Here is a 15,404-nt window from a genome sequence, read left to right as displayed (position 1 = left end):
CTGTTCATAGTTTTCATAGTAGACTATAGTAAGACAAAACATCTTATGCCTTACACTTAGAAGCACTTCAGAAGTGCTGAAGTTTCTTTGGAGTCACCCTTCTCTGCTACCTTGCACTGTGTCGTATGTTTTGGGTGTTGTGGTGCCCGTGCGGCCATGTCTTAGGTCCCCTGGTGTACAAGTGCCACCATGCAGGTATGTGAGGCCGTGGCGCAGAGGGCAGGAGTTTGGGCACGGGGACTTCGGTGGTCCTTTGGCAGGGCCCTCAGGTTCCCCTGGGACCCCTGGAGACAAATTGGCAGAGCTCTTGCAGTTGGCTTCCCCTGAAGACCACGAGAGGATCCTACGCGCCGCGGCCATGCTGTCCCCAGAGAGTCCCACAAGGTCCCCAGGCACCCACAGGCGTGTTGCCCGTAGTCCTTAGTGGTGCTAGCATAGTGCTTCCCATTCCCATGTGATGCCACCTTCTTCTTTGCTGCCACCTTCTGTTTGACACAGATATTTTTTAGTACATGAGCAGTAATTTACAATTACTTTATCACTAATGAAATAATTAAACTAAAAAGAGGACTGTCTGAACTTAAGTTGTGTATGTCATAAACGTAACTGCAAGATTAACTCAAAAGTCATTAAAACATTTTGCAAATTGATAGTATTTTATGTTGTTTTGTCGCCAAACTTGATTACATCATTTTAAAGAGAAGTCTTAAAGAAGTGCTTTCCTTACACTGTGCCAATCATTTCATAGGTGGGAGCAGCAACTAGCCATCCATTTTGTAGTTAGGATTGTTTATGGTTATCTTCATGAATCACAATGTTTTGATTACACAGTATGATAGATATGTTTTTCCTTGGAATGTGAAAAATGCTGGATGATATTTACTCTGCAAGTCCATGAGATAAAAGGTGCTAATTAGTGTATGGTATTTTCTTCTTTGTTTTTATATTCAATATATATATATATATATATATATATATATATATATATATATATATATATATATATATATATATATATATATATATATATATATATGTGTGTGTGTGTGTGTGTGTGTGTGTGTGTGTGTGTGTGTGTGTGTGTTTTCTCTCCCTCTCTTCCTCTAAGAGAGAGAGAGTAAAAGTAGCTACTTTGTAGCATGTATAAATTTATTGCTAAGCTAACATTTTTCATGCCATTTTCCATTATGTGAAGTTGCATCCATCATTCATCAAGGCAGGAAAGGTTTTTAAGATGACACAGCACCCAGCTGTAAGCACGTCTTAGGGAATAGCACTGCCACCTCCACCTGAAGCGGGGATTGAACTCAGGTCTGATAAGTTGTAATTGCAAACCTGTGGAGTTAACTGCCATGTGTGTGCCAATATAAGAGGACTGTAGTGTTTCAAGAATATTCTGCATGAGTCATTTTTGTTTGTTATGGGAAATGATATAACAAATAGAGAGGTAATCTGTCAGGTTATATCATGAACTTAGACAAGTAGTTACAAATGGAAATTGCTAAGTCATTATGAATACATATTCATCAGCATGTGCATCTCTTTCAATTCAAAGCAAGGTGACTCTTGCAGGACCTTTCCCAAACTCTTTGCTTATGAACCACCTCAGTATTCCAGGTATCAAAGACATAGTAGCAGTGCATATTGGTTGAAGAGAGTAGCATGTTGGCATAATCACAACTGAAGCAGCCACTAACTGCTAGTAATAGAAAGTTATTGAAATAGTGAAGGTTGGCTTAAATTATACTCATGGAAGATATAGTAGTGAAATTGGTAAGTATAGGCCTTAATATCAGAGCAATATATATCCATTAGCAACATTCTGCTATGACCTTAAAACCTCATTAGGCTTGTGTTGAGCAAACCATTGTATATTACTGATCTCTTGACCCATTCTATATTTACATCTGGTGTATGTAACAGTCAGTTTTTGTTCCCTCACTGTAGCATCTGCTAAGCGCAGCACTTTTCGTCTTCTTTTTCTTCGTCTTCTTTTAGCTTGCCAGGCTGCTACTTCTTCAAAGAGATGTTGCCATCGGTTGGGGATAATATCTCTAAACCACGATGAGGTATGTCTCATAACACCTCAGTTTATCACAATAAATTGTGGAGTGAGGAGGTGTTGATTGAAAAACAAAGAAAGTATAGAAAATACTGAGATAATATGACTCAGATAATGATTTAAATGCCTTTGATGCCATAGACAAGGATATTGATGATGATTCAGTTGCCTATGAATCCTCTTCCTCTAGCAAAAGTGATGATATTCGTTGTATGACGGTGAAAAAGTGTTAAGATGTCTGTATTGGTCGTGACTTCATCTGCTATTTTTAACTCTCAAGATGTAAAAACTTCACTTGTATCCTTTTCCTTCCATCCTCCATACCCATGTAGATATCAAGTGGTGCCTCAACTTCTTCCATATCAATCAGTTCTTTAAAATACTCTTTCCATCTTCCTTTCTCTTCCTCATTTTCATTCAGCAACTCCCTTTCCTTGCTTCTCGCATTTACATTTCCAATCTTACATCCACCTCTCTCCTCTTTCACCTTCCAGCGCAATTTCTTATTTCCTCTTAACTTTTCACTCAACTTTCTGCTCTTTCTTTGCTTTCATCTAACAGCTTCTTAACATTTTGCTTACAGATTTTATATTATTCCCTCCTCTTCTGCTGAATTTCCTCTGGTATGTTCCATTCGAACAGTCTCCCATAAGCCTTTTTCTTCCAGACCATCTCTAATCTCATCCTCCCCCTTCTGTTCCACCCCCAAGGTTGCACTAATGAGGTCACTATGAGAAGGTGGGATGAGACGTGGATACTCCATAAAACTAGAATATTTGTTTTATGCACTGAAATTCATATTTTCCCAATTATTGAAACCTAACCTCATTGTTTATGTTAGTAAACAAGGCTTATGGCAGGAGAAGCATGGGAGGTGGGCAAATTAGAAAGAAAGGGTAGTGAGTGGTGGGATGAAGTAAGATTATTAGTGAAAGAGAGGAGAGAGGCATTTGGACGATTTTTGCAGGGAAATAGTGCAAATGACTGGGAGATATATAAAAGAAAGAGGCAGGAGGTCAAGAGAAAGGTGCAAGAGGTGAAAAAGAGGGCAAATGAGAGTTGGGGTGAGAGAGTATCATTAAATTGTCGGGATAATAAAAAGATGTTTTGGAAGGAGGTAAATAAAGTGAATAAGACAAGAGAACAAATAGGAACATTGGTGAAGGGGGCTAATGGGGAGGTAATAACAAGCAGTGGTGATGTGAGAAGGAGATGGCATGAGAACTTTGAAGGTTTGTTGAATGTGTTAGATGATAGAGTGGCAGATATAGGGTGTTTTGGTCAAGGTGGTGTGCAAAGTGAGAGGGTCAGGGAGAATGATAGTGAAAGCCTTGTGGAAGATGAGAGCCGGCAAGGTGACGGGTTTAGATGGTATTGCAGTAGAATTTATTAAAAAATGGGGTGACTGTGTTGTTGACTGGTTGGTAAGGATATTCAGTGTATGTATGGCTCATGGTGAAGTGCCTAAGGATTGGCAGAATGCATGCATATTGCTATTGTACAAAGGCAAAGGGGATAAAGGTGAGTGTTCAAATTACAGAAATAAAAGTTTGTTGAGTATTCCTGGGAAATTATATGGGAGAGTATTGATTGAGAGGGTGAAGGCATATACAGAGCATCAGATTGGGGAAGAGCAGTTTGGTTTCAGAAGTGGTAGAGGATGTGTGGATCAGGTGTTTGCTTTGAAGAATGTATGTGAGAAATACTTAGAAAAACAAATGGATTTGTATGTAGCATTTATGGATCTGGAGAAGGCATATGATAGAGTTGATAGAGATGCTCTGTGGAAGGTATTAAAAGTATATGGTGTGGGAGGCAAGTTGCTAGAAGCAGTGAAAGGTTTTTATTGAGGATGTAAGGCATGTGTACAAGTAGGAAGAGAAGAAAGTGACTGGTTCTCAGTGGGGGAGGGGGCAAAAGTTCTGGGAGTGTTGAAAAATGTGTGGAAGGCGATAACATTATCTCAGAAAGCAAAAATGGGTATTTTTGAAGGAATAGTGGTTCCAACAATGTTATATGGTTGTGAGGCGTGGGCTATAGATAGGGTTGTGCAGAGGAAGGTGGATGTGCTGGAAATGAGATGTTTGAGGACAATATGTGGTGTGAGGTGGTTTGATCAAGTAAGTAATGAGAGGGTAAGAGAGATGCATGGTTATGAAAAGAGTGTGGATGAGAGAGCAGAAGAGGGTGTATTGAAATGGTTTGGTCGCATGGAGAGAATGAGTGAGGAAAGATTAACAATGAGGATATATGTGTCAGAGGTGGAGGGAACGAGGAGAAGTGGGAGACCAAATTGGAAGTGGAACAATGGGGTGAAAAAGATTCTAAGCGATCGGGGCCTGAGCATGCAGTAGGGTGAAAGGCATGCAAGGAATAGAGTGAATTGGGATGATGTGGTATACTGGGGTCAATGTGCTATCAATGGATTGAACTGGGGCATGTGAAGTGTCTGGGGTAAACCATGGAAAGTTTTGTGTAGCCTGGATATGGAAAGGGAGCTGTGGTTTCGTGTGAATGAATGTGGCCTTTGTTGTCTTCTCCTAGCACTACCTCGAGCACGTGCGGGGGAGGGGGTTGTCGTTTTATGTGTGGCGGGGTGGCAACGGGAATGAATAAAGGCAGCAAGTATGAATTATGTACACGTGTGTATATGTATATGTCTGTGTATGTATATATATATCTATACATTGAAATATAAAGGTATGTATATGTGCGTGTGTGGACATGTATGTATATACATGTGCATGTGGGTGGGTTGGGCCATTCTTTCATCTGTTTCCTTGCGCTACCTTGCAAATGCGGGGGACAGCGACAAAGTATAATGAAAAATAATGATAATAATAATAATAATAATAATAATAATAATAATAATTTTTTTTTTTTTTTTTTTTTCCGCTGTCTCCCGCGTTTGCGAGGTAGCGCAAGGAAACAGACGAAAGAAAATGGCCCAACCCACCCCCGTACACATGTATATACATACGTTCACACACACAAATATACATACCTACACAGCTTTCCATGGTTTACCCCAGACGCTTCACATGCCCCGATTCAATCCACTGACAGCACGTCAACCCCGGTATACCACATCGCTCCAATTCACTCTATTCCTTGCCCTCCTTTCACCCTCCTGCATGTTCAGGCCCCGATCACACAAAATCTTTTTCACTCCATCTTTCCACCTCCAATTTGGTCTCCCTCTTCTCCTCGTTCCCTCCACCTCCGACACATATATCCTCTTGGTCAATCTTTCCTCACTCATTCTCTCCATGTGCCCAAACCATTTCAAAACACCCTCTTCTGCTCTCTCAACCACGGTCTTTTTATTTCCACACATCTCTCTTACCCTTACGTTACTTACTCGATCAAACCACCTCACACCACACATTGTCCTCAAACATCTCATTTCCAGCACGTCCATCCTCCTGCGCACAACTCTATCCATAGCCCACGCCTCGCAACCATACAACATTGTTGGAACCACTATTCCTTCAAACATACCCATTTTTGCTTTCTGAGATAATGTTCTCGACTTCCACACATTCTTCAAGGCTCCCAGAATAATAATAATGATAATAATAATATTAAAATGGTTGCAAGTTTGCTTTATAAAGTGTAACCATAGGCAATTGAGGGTAAATTTAAGGAAAAGTAAGAAATGGTGTTTGAAAGTAAAAACAGAATAAAATTATGGATTTTGTAAATTCCTGTATAGTGAAGAGGAGAGTGTACTAAACTGTGATATAGATATAGGGGAAGAGAGACTGGAAGAGGTGAAAAAAATTTAAGTATTTGAGAGCTGTCTTGGCTTAAGTTTGGTGATATGGAAGGAGAGACAATGGAGAGAGCAGTAAAGGGTAGAAGGATCGTTGGGACCTTTAATAAAGAAGGTTAGGGTTGTAAGTATGGAAGTGAAGAAACAATTAAGGGACAGCACAGTCTTCATGAACCTGACATATGCAGCTGAAACCTGGACATGATATGAGTCACAGAGGTCAAGAATCCAGGCTGTAGAAATGAGCTGTTTGAGAGGAGCATGTGGTTTGACTAGAGGAAATCAAAAAAATAATTAAGGGGTGTATGAGAGATTTGTTATGGCAGGGAATACTTTTTTTTTTTTTTTTTTTTTTTTTTTTATACTTTGTCGCTGTCTCCCGCGTTTGCGAGGTAGCGCAAGGAAACAGACGAAAGAAATGGCCCAACCCCCCCCCCCCATACACATGTACATACACACGTCCACACACGCAAATATACATACCTACACAGCTTTCCATGGTTTACCCCAGACGCTTCACATGCCTTGCTTCAATCCACTGACAGCACGTCAACCCTATATACCACATGACTCCAATTCACTCTATTCTCTGCCCTCCTTTCACCCTCCTGCATGTTCAGGCCCCGATCACACAAAATCTTTTTCACTCCATCTTTCCACCTCCAATTTGGTCTCCCTCTTCTCCTCGTTCCCTCCACCTCCGACACATATATCCTCTTGGTCAATCTCTCCTCACTCATTCTCTCCATGTGCCCAAACCATTTCAAAACACCCTCTTCTGCTCTCTCAACCACGCTCTTTTTTATTTCCACACATCTCTCTTACCCTTACGTTACTTACTCGATCAAACCACCTCACACCACACATTGTCCTCAAACATCTCATTTCCAGCACATCCATCCTCCTGCGCACATCTCTATCCATAGCCCACGCCTCGCAACCATACAGCATTGTTGGAACCACTATTCCTCAAACATACCCATTTTTGCTTTCCGAGATAATGTTCTCGACTTCCACACATTTTTCAAGGCTCCCAAAATTTTCGCCCCCTCCCCCACCCTATGATCCCACTTCCGCTTCCATGGTTCCATCCGCTGACAGATCCACTCCCAGATATCTAAAGCACTTCACTTCCTCCAGTTTTTCTCCATTCAAACTCACCTCCCAATTGACTTGACCCTCACCCCTACTGTACCTAATAACCTTGCTCTTATTCACATTTACTCTCAACTTTCTTCTTCCACACACTTTACCAAACTCAGTCACCAGCTTCTGCAGTTTCTCACATGAATCAGCCACCAGCGCTGTATCATCAGCGAACAACAATTGACTCACTTCCCAAGCTCTCTCATCCCCAACAGACTTCATACTTGCCCCTCTTTCCAGGACTCTTGCATTTACCTCCTTTACAACCCCATCCATAAACAAATTAAACAACCATGGAGACATCACACACCCCTGCCGCAAACCTACATTCACTGAGAACCAATCACTTTCCTCTCTTCCTACACGTACACATGCCTTACATCCTCGATAAAAACTTTTCACTGCTTCTAACAACTTGCCTCCCACACCATATATTCTTAATACCTTCCACAGAGCATCTCTATCAACTCTATCATATGCCTTCTCCAGATCCATAAATGCTACATACAAATCCATTTGCTTTTCTAAGTATTTCTCACATACATTCTTCAAAGCAAACACCTGATCCACACATCCTCTACCACTTCTGAAACCGCACTGCTCTTCCCCAATCTGATGCTCTGTACATGCCTTCACCCTCTCAATCAATACAGGGAATACAAAAGGAATATATTGTGGAGTGATAGAGTGAGTGAAATATAATTCTTTGAGGTGGTTTAGACATGTGGAAATTATGCAAGATAGGAAGTTTACTGGGAATGTGTATGATAGTAGGGTAAAAAGGGTTAGATGTGAGGGAGACCACATGTGATATGGAGAAATAGAGTGGAAGAATGTGTGGAATAATGTATGTAAGGGAGGCATTTAAGGAAAGGATAAGTGGAGACACTTTTGCAGTGGCCATCCCACTGATGGGAGTTCCCAGAGGGAGTGTGCATTAGAAATATAGATAGAATAATAGAAAACATTATTATTTATTATTATTATTATTATTATTATTATTATTATATTATTATTATTATCATCATAATTACTAATACTACTACTATAACATTATTATGCACTTTATCATTTGCACATCAACTACCCACAGATATTTAGAATATACATAAAATCAGCAAGGTAGCATTATTTGCAGAACATTAAGTATATGTATTCATTGTAAAACTCAGTCACCAGCTTCTGCAGTGTCTCACCTGAATCAGCCATCAGCTCTATATCATCAGCGAACAACAACTGACTCACTTCCATGCCCTTTCATCCACAACAGATTGCATACTTGCCCCTCTCTCCAAAACTCTTGTATTCACCTCCCTAACAACCCCATCCAAAGACAAATTAAACAACCATGGAGACCTCATGCACCCCTGCTGGAAACCGACAATCACTGAGAACCAATCACTTTCCTCTCTTCTTACTTGCACACATGCCTTACATCCTCGATAAAAACTTTTCACTGCTTCCAGCAACTTGCCTCCCACACCATATACTCATAATACCTTCCACAGAGCATCTCTATCAACTCTATCATATGCCTTCTCCAGATCCATAAATGTCACATACAAATCCATTTGTTTTTTTAAGTGTTTCTCACATACATTCTTCAAAGCAAATACATGATCTACACATCCTCTACCACTTCTGAAACCAAACTGCTCTTCCCCAGTGTGATTCTCTGTACATGCCTTCACCTTCTCAATCAATACCCTCCCATATAATTTCCTAGGAATACTCAACAAACTTATACCTATGTAATTTGAACACACCTTTATCCCCTTTGCCTTTGTACAATGCCACTATGCATGCATTCTGCCAATCCTCAGGCACTTCACCATGAGCCATACATACATTGAATATCCTCACCAACCAGTCAACAATACAGTCACCCACTTTTTTGATAAATTCCATTGCAATACCATCCAAACCTGTCACCTTGCCAGCTTTCATCTTTCGCAAGGCTTTCACTACCTCTTCTCTGTTTACTAAACTATTCTCCCTGACCCTCTCACTTCGCACACCACCTCAACCAAAACACCCTATATCTGCCACTTTTATCATCTAACACATTCAACAAACCTTCAAAATACTCATTCCATCTCCTCACATCACTGCTACTTGTTATTACCTCCCCATTAGCCCCCTTCACCGATGTTCCCATTTGTTCTCTTGTCTTACATACTTTATTTACCTCCTTCCAAAACATCCTTTTATTCTCCCTAAAATTTAACGATTACTCTCTCACCCCAAGGAGAAAGCTGAGAATAAATGTGAATAAGAGCAAGGTTATTAGGTTCAGTAGGGTTGAGGAACAAGTCAACTGGAAGGTAAGTTTGAATGGAGAAAAAACTGGAGGAAGTGAAGTGTTTTAGATATCTGGGAGTGGATTTAGCAGCGAATGGAACCATGGAAGTGGAAGTGAGTCACAGGGTGGGGGAGGGGGTGAAGGTTCTGGGAGTGTTGAAGAATATGTGGAAGGCGAGAATGTTATCTCGGAGAGCAAAAAATGGGTATGTTTGAAGGATAGTGGTTCCAACAATGATGTATGATTGCGAGGGTTGTGCAGAGGAAGGTGGATGTGCTGGAAATGAGATGTTTGAGGACAATATGTGGTGTGAGGTGGTTTGATCAAGTAAGTAATGAGAGGGTAAGAGAGATGCATGGTTATGAAAAGAGTGTGGATGAGAGAGCAGAAGAGGGTGTATTGAAATGGTTTGGTCGCATGGAGAGAATGAGTGAGGAAAGATTAACAATGAGGATATATGTGTCAGAGGTGGAGGGAACGAGGAGAAGTGGGAGACCAAATTGGAAGTGGAACAATGGGGTGAAAAAGATTCTAAGTGATTGGGGCCTGAGCATGCAGTAGGGTGAAAGGCATGCAAGGAATAGAGTGAATTGGGATGATGTGGTATACTGGGGTCAATGTGCTATCAATGGACTGAACTGGGGCATGTGAAGTGTCTGGGGTAAACCATGGAAAGTTTTGTGTAGCCTGGATATGGAAAGGGAGCTGTGGTTTCGTGTGAATGAATGTGGCCTTTGTTGTCTTCTCCTAGCACTACCTCGAGCACGTGCGGGGGAGGGGGTTGTCGTTTTATGTGTGGCGGGGTGGCAACGGGAATGAATAAAGGCAGCAAGTATGAATTATGTACACGTGTGTATATGTATATGTCTGTGTATGTATATATATATCTATACATTGAAATATAAAGGTATGTATATGTGCGTGTGTGGACATGTATGTATATACATGTGCATGTGGGTGGGTTGGGCCATTCTTTCATCTGTTTCCTTGCGCTACCTTGCAAATGCGGGGGACAGCGACAAAGTATAATGAAAAATAATGATAATAATATTAATAATAATAATAATAATAATAATAATAATAATTTTTTTTTTTTTTTTTTTCCGCTGTCTCCCGCGTTTGCGAGGTAGCGCAAGGAAACAGACGAAAGAAAATGGCCCAACCCACCCCCATACACATGTATATACATACGTTCACACACACAAATATACATACCTACACAGCTTTCCATGGTTTACCCCAGACGCTTCACATGCCCCGATTCAATCCACTGACAGCACGTCAACCCTGGTATACCACATCGCTCCAATTCACTCTATTCCTTGCCCTCCTTTCACCCTCCTGCATGTTCAGGCCCCGATCACACAAAATCTTTTTCACTCCATCTTTCCACCTCCAATTTGGTCTCCCTCTTCTCCTCGTTCCCTCCACCTCCGACACATATATCCTCTTGGTCAATCTTTCCTCACTCATTCTCTCCATGTGCCCAAACCATTTCAAAACACCCTCTTCTGCTCTCTCAACCACGGTCTTTTTATTTCCACACATCTCTCTTACCCTTACGTTACTTACTCGATCAAACCACCTCACACCACACATTGTCCTCAAACATCTCATTTCCAGCACGTCCATCCTCCTGCGCACAACTCTATCCATAGCCCACGCCTCGCAACCATACAACATTGTTGGAACCACTATTCCTTCAAACATACCCATTTTTGCTTTCCGAGATAATGTTCTCGACTTCCACACATTCTTCAAGGCTCCCAGAATAATAATAATGATAATAATAATATTAAAATGGTTGCAAGTTTGCTTTATAAAGTGTAACCATAGGCAATTGAGGGTAAATTTAAGGAAAAGTAAGAAATGGTGTTTGAAAGTAAAAACAGAATAAAATTATGGATTTTGTAAATTCCTGTATAGTGAAGAGGAGAGTGTACTAAACTGTGATATAGATATAGGGGAAGAGAGACTGGAAGAGGTGAAAAAAATTTAAGTATTTGAGAGCTGTCTTGGCTTAAGTTTGGTGATATGGAAGGAGAGACAATGGAGAGAGCAGTAAAGGGTAGAAGGATCGTTGGGACCTTTAATAAAGAAGGTTAGGGTTGTAAGTATGGAAGTGAAGAAACAATTAAGGGACAGCACAGTCTTCATGAACCTGACATATGCAGCTGAAACCTGGACATGATATGAGTCACAGAGGTCAAGAATCCAGGCTGTAGAAATGAGCTGTTTGAGAGGAGCATGTGGTTTGACTAGAGGAAATCAAAAAAATAATTAAGGGGGTGTATGAGAGATTTGTTATGGCAGGGAATACTTTTTTTTTTTTTTTTTTTTTTTTTTTTATACTTTGTCGCTGTCTCCCGCGTTTGCGAGGTAGCGCAAGGAAACAGACGAAAGAAATGGCCCAACCCCCCCCCCCCATACACATGTACATACACACGTCCACACACGCAAATATACATACCTACACAGCTTTCCATGGTTTACCCCAGACGCTTCACATGCCTTGCTTCAATCCACTGACAGCACGTCAACCCCTATATACCACATGACTCCAATTCACTCTATTTCTTGCCCTCCTTTCACCCTCCTGCATGTTCAGGCCCCGATCACACAAAATCTTTTTCACTCCATCTTTCCACCTCCAATTTGGTCTCCCTCTTCTCCTCGTTCCCTCCACCTCCGACACATATATCCTCTTGGTCAATCTCTCCTCACTCATTCTCTCCATGTGCCCAAACCATTTCAAAACACCCTCTTCTGCTCTCTCAACCACGCTCTTTTTATTTCCACACATCTCTCTTACCCTTACGTTACTTACTCGATCAAACCACCTCACACCACACATTGTCCTCAAACATCTCATTTCCAGCACATCCATCCTCCTGCGCACATCTCTATCCATAGCCCACGCCTCGCAACCATACAGCATTGTTGGAACCACTATTCCCTCAAACATACCCATTTTTGCTTTCCGAGATAATGTTCTCGACTTCCACACATTTTTCAAGGCTCCCAAAATTTTCGCCCCCTCCCCCACCCTATGATCCACTTCCGCTTCCATGGTTCCATCCGCTGACAGATCCACTCCCAGATATCTAAAGCACTTCACTTCCTCCAGTTTTTCTCCATTCAAACTCACCTCCCAATTGACTTGACCCTCACCCCTACTGTACCTAATAACCTTGCTCTTATTCACATTTACTCTCAACTTTCTTCTTCCACACACTTTACCAAACTCAGTCACCAGCTTCTGCAGTTTCTCACATGAATCAGCCACCAGCGCTGTATCATCAGCGAACAACAATTGACTCACTTCCCAAGCTCTCTCATCCCCAACAGACTTCATACTTGCCCCTCTTTCCAGGACTCTTGCATTTACCTCCTTTACAACCCCATCCATAAACAAATTAAACAACCATGGAGACATCACACACCCCTGCCGCAAACCTACATTCACTGAGAACCAATCACTTTCCTCTCTTCCTACACGTACACATGCCTTACATCCTCGATAAAAACTTTTCACTGCTTCTAACAACTTGCCTCCCACACCATATATTCTTAATACCTTCCACAGAGCATCTCTATCAACTCTATCATATGCCTTCTCCAGATCCATAAATGCTACATACAAATCCATTTGCTTTTCTAAGTATTTCTCACATACATTCTTCAAAGCAAACACCTGATCCACACATCCTCTACCACTTCTGAAACCGCACTGCTCTTCCCCAATCTGATGCTCTGTACATGCCTTCACCCTCTCAATCAATACAGGGAATACAAAAGGAATATATTGTGGAGTGATAGAGTGAGTGAAATATAATTCTTTGAGGTGGTTTAGACATGTGGAAATTATGCAAGATAGGAAGTTTACTGGGAATGTGTATGATAGTAGGGTAAAAAGGGTTAGATGTGAGGGAGACCACATGTGATATGGAGAAATAGAGTGGAAGAATGTGTGGAATAATGTATGTAAGGGAGGCATTTAAGGAAAGGGATAAGTGGAGACACTTTTGCAGTGGCCATCCCACTGATGGGAGTTCCCAGAGGGAGTGTGCATTAGAAATATAGATAGAATAATAGAAAACATTATTATTATTATTATTATTATTATTATTATTATTATTATTATTATTATTATTATCATCATAATTACTAATACTACTACTATAACATTATTATGCACTTTATCATTTGCACATCAACTACCCACAGATATTTAGAATATACATAAAATCAGCAAGGTAGCATTATTTGCAGAACATTAAGTATATGTATTCATTGTAAACTCAGTCACCAGCTTCTGCAGTGTCTCACCTGAATCAGCCATCAGCTCTATATCATCAGCGAACAACAACTGACTCACTTCCCATGCCCTTTCATCCACAACAGATTGCATACTTGCCCCTCTCTCCAAAACTCTTGTATTCACCTCCCTAACAACCCCATCCAAAGACAAATTAAACAACCATGGAGACCTCATGCACCCCTGCTGGAAACCGACAATCACTGAGAACCAATCACTTTCCTCTCTTCTTACTTGCACACATGCCTTACATCCTCGATAAAAACTTTTCACTGCTTCCAGCAACTTGCCTCCCACACCATATACTCATAATACCTTCCACAGAGCATCTCTATCAACTCTATCATATGCCTTCTCCAGATCCATAAATGTCACATACAAATCCATTTGTTTTTTTAAGTGTTTCTCACATACATTCTTCAAAGCAAATACATGATCTACACATCCTCTACCACTTCTGAAACCAAACTGCTCTTCCCCAGTGTGATTCTCTGTACATGCCTTCACCTTCTCAATCAATACCCTCCCATATAATTTCCTAGGAATACTCAACAAACTTATACCTATGTAATTTGAACACACCTTTATCCCCTTTGCCTTTGTACAATGCCACTATGCATGCATTCTGCCAATCCTCAGGCACTTCACCATGAGCCATACATACATTGAATATCCTCACCAACCAGTCAACAATACAGTCACCCACTTTTTTGATAAATTCCATTGCAATACCATCCAAACCTGTCACCTTGCCAGCTTTCATCTTTCGCAAGGCTTTCACTACCTCTTCTCTGTTTACTAAACTATTCTCCCTGACCCTCTCACTTCGCACACCACCTCAACCAAAACACCCTATATCTGCCACTTTTATCATCTAACACATTCAACAAACCTTCAAAATACTCATTCCATCTCCTCACATCACTGCTACTTGTTATTACCTCCCCATTAGCCCCCTTCACCGATGTTCCCATTTGTTCTCTTGTCTTACATACTTTATTTACCTCCTTCCAAAACATCCTTTTATTCTCCCTAAAATTTAACGATACTCTCTCACCCCAAGGAGAAAGCTGAGAATAAATGTGAATAAGAGCAAGGTTATTAGGTTCAGTAGGGTTGAGGAACAAGTCAACTGGAAGGTAAGTTTGAATGGAGAAAAACTGGAGGAAGTGAAGTGTTTTAGATATCTGGGAGTGGATTTAGCAGCGAATGGAACCATGGAAGTGGAAGTGAGTCACAGGGTGGGGGAGGGGGTGAAGGTTCTGGGAGTGTTGAAGAATATGTGGAAGGCGAGAATGTTATCTCGGAGAGCAAAAATGGGTATGTTTGAAGGAATAGTGGTTCCAACAATGATGTATGATTGCGAGGGTTGTTCAGAGGAGGGTGGATGTGTTGGAAATGAAATGTTTGAGGACAATATGTGGTATGAGGTGGTTTGATCAAGTAAGTAATGAAAGGGTAAGAGAGATGTGTGGTAATGAAAAGAGTCTGGTTGAGAGAGCAGAAGAGGGTGTATTGAAATGGTTTGGTCACATGGAGAGAATGAGTGAAGAAAGATTGACAAAGAGGATATATGTGTCAGAGGTGGAGGGAACAAGGAGAAGGGGGAGACCAAATTGGAGTTGAGGATGAAGTGAAAAAAGATTTTGAACGATCGGGGTGTGAACATGCAGGAGGGTGAAAGGCATGCAAGGAATAGAGTAAATTGGAATGATGTGATATACCAGGGTCGATGTGCTGTCAATAGATTGAACCAGGGCACGTGCAGTGTCTGGGGTAAACCATGGAAAGTTATGTGGGG

At 41.1% G+C, this 15,404-nt stretch overlaps 2 protein-coding genes across 21 annotated transcripts in view; one reads left to right on the top strand and one right to left on the bottom strand.

Annotated features, from left to right (window-relative positions):
• LOC139747180 (D-aminoacyl-tRNA deacylase 2-like) overlaps positions 1–15,404 on the bottom strand; it is a 258,158-nt gene that overhangs the window by 109,161 nt on the left and 133,593 nt on the right. Inside the window, exon 4 of one of the 6 annotated variants that reach the window (XM_071659208.1) lies at positions 348–485. The exons of 4 other annotated variants lie outside the window; for them this stretch is intronic. In XM_071659208.1, the coding sequence (XP_071515309.1) occupies positions 430–485 (56 nt within the window). In that variant the 3' untranslated portion in view covers positions 348–429. Of the gene's footprint in view, positions 1–347; positions 486–15,404 lie in introns of those variants that run through there. One more of the 6 variants, XM_071659225.1, reaches the window with a different exon arrangement.
• Positions 1–15,404, top strand: part of mmd (disintegrin and metalloproteinase domain-containing protein mind-meld) — a 378,549-nt gene that overhangs the window by 299,248 nt on the left and 63,897 nt on the right. For 10 of the 15 annotated variants that reach the window (XM_071659048.1, XM_071659111.1, XM_071659065.1 and 7 more), the window contains exon 23: positions 196–402. The exons of 4 other annotated variants lie outside the window; for them this stretch is intronic. In XM_071659048.1, the coding sequence (XP_071515149.1) occupies positions 196–402 (207 nt within the window). The remainder of the gene's footprint in view (positions 1–195; positions 403–15,404) is intronic. One more of the 15 variants, XM_071659042.1, reaches the window with a different exon arrangement.

Source organism: Panulirus ornatus, chromosome 5 (genome assembly GCF_036320965.1).
Source record: "Panulirus ornatus isolate Po-2019 chromosome 5, ASM3632096v1, whole genome shotgun sequence".
Lineage (NCBI taxonomy): Eukaryota > Metazoa > Arthropoda > Malacostraca > Decapoda > Palinuridae > Panulirus > Panulirus ornatus.
This window is presented reverse-complemented; position numbering and strand designations above follow the sequence as displayed.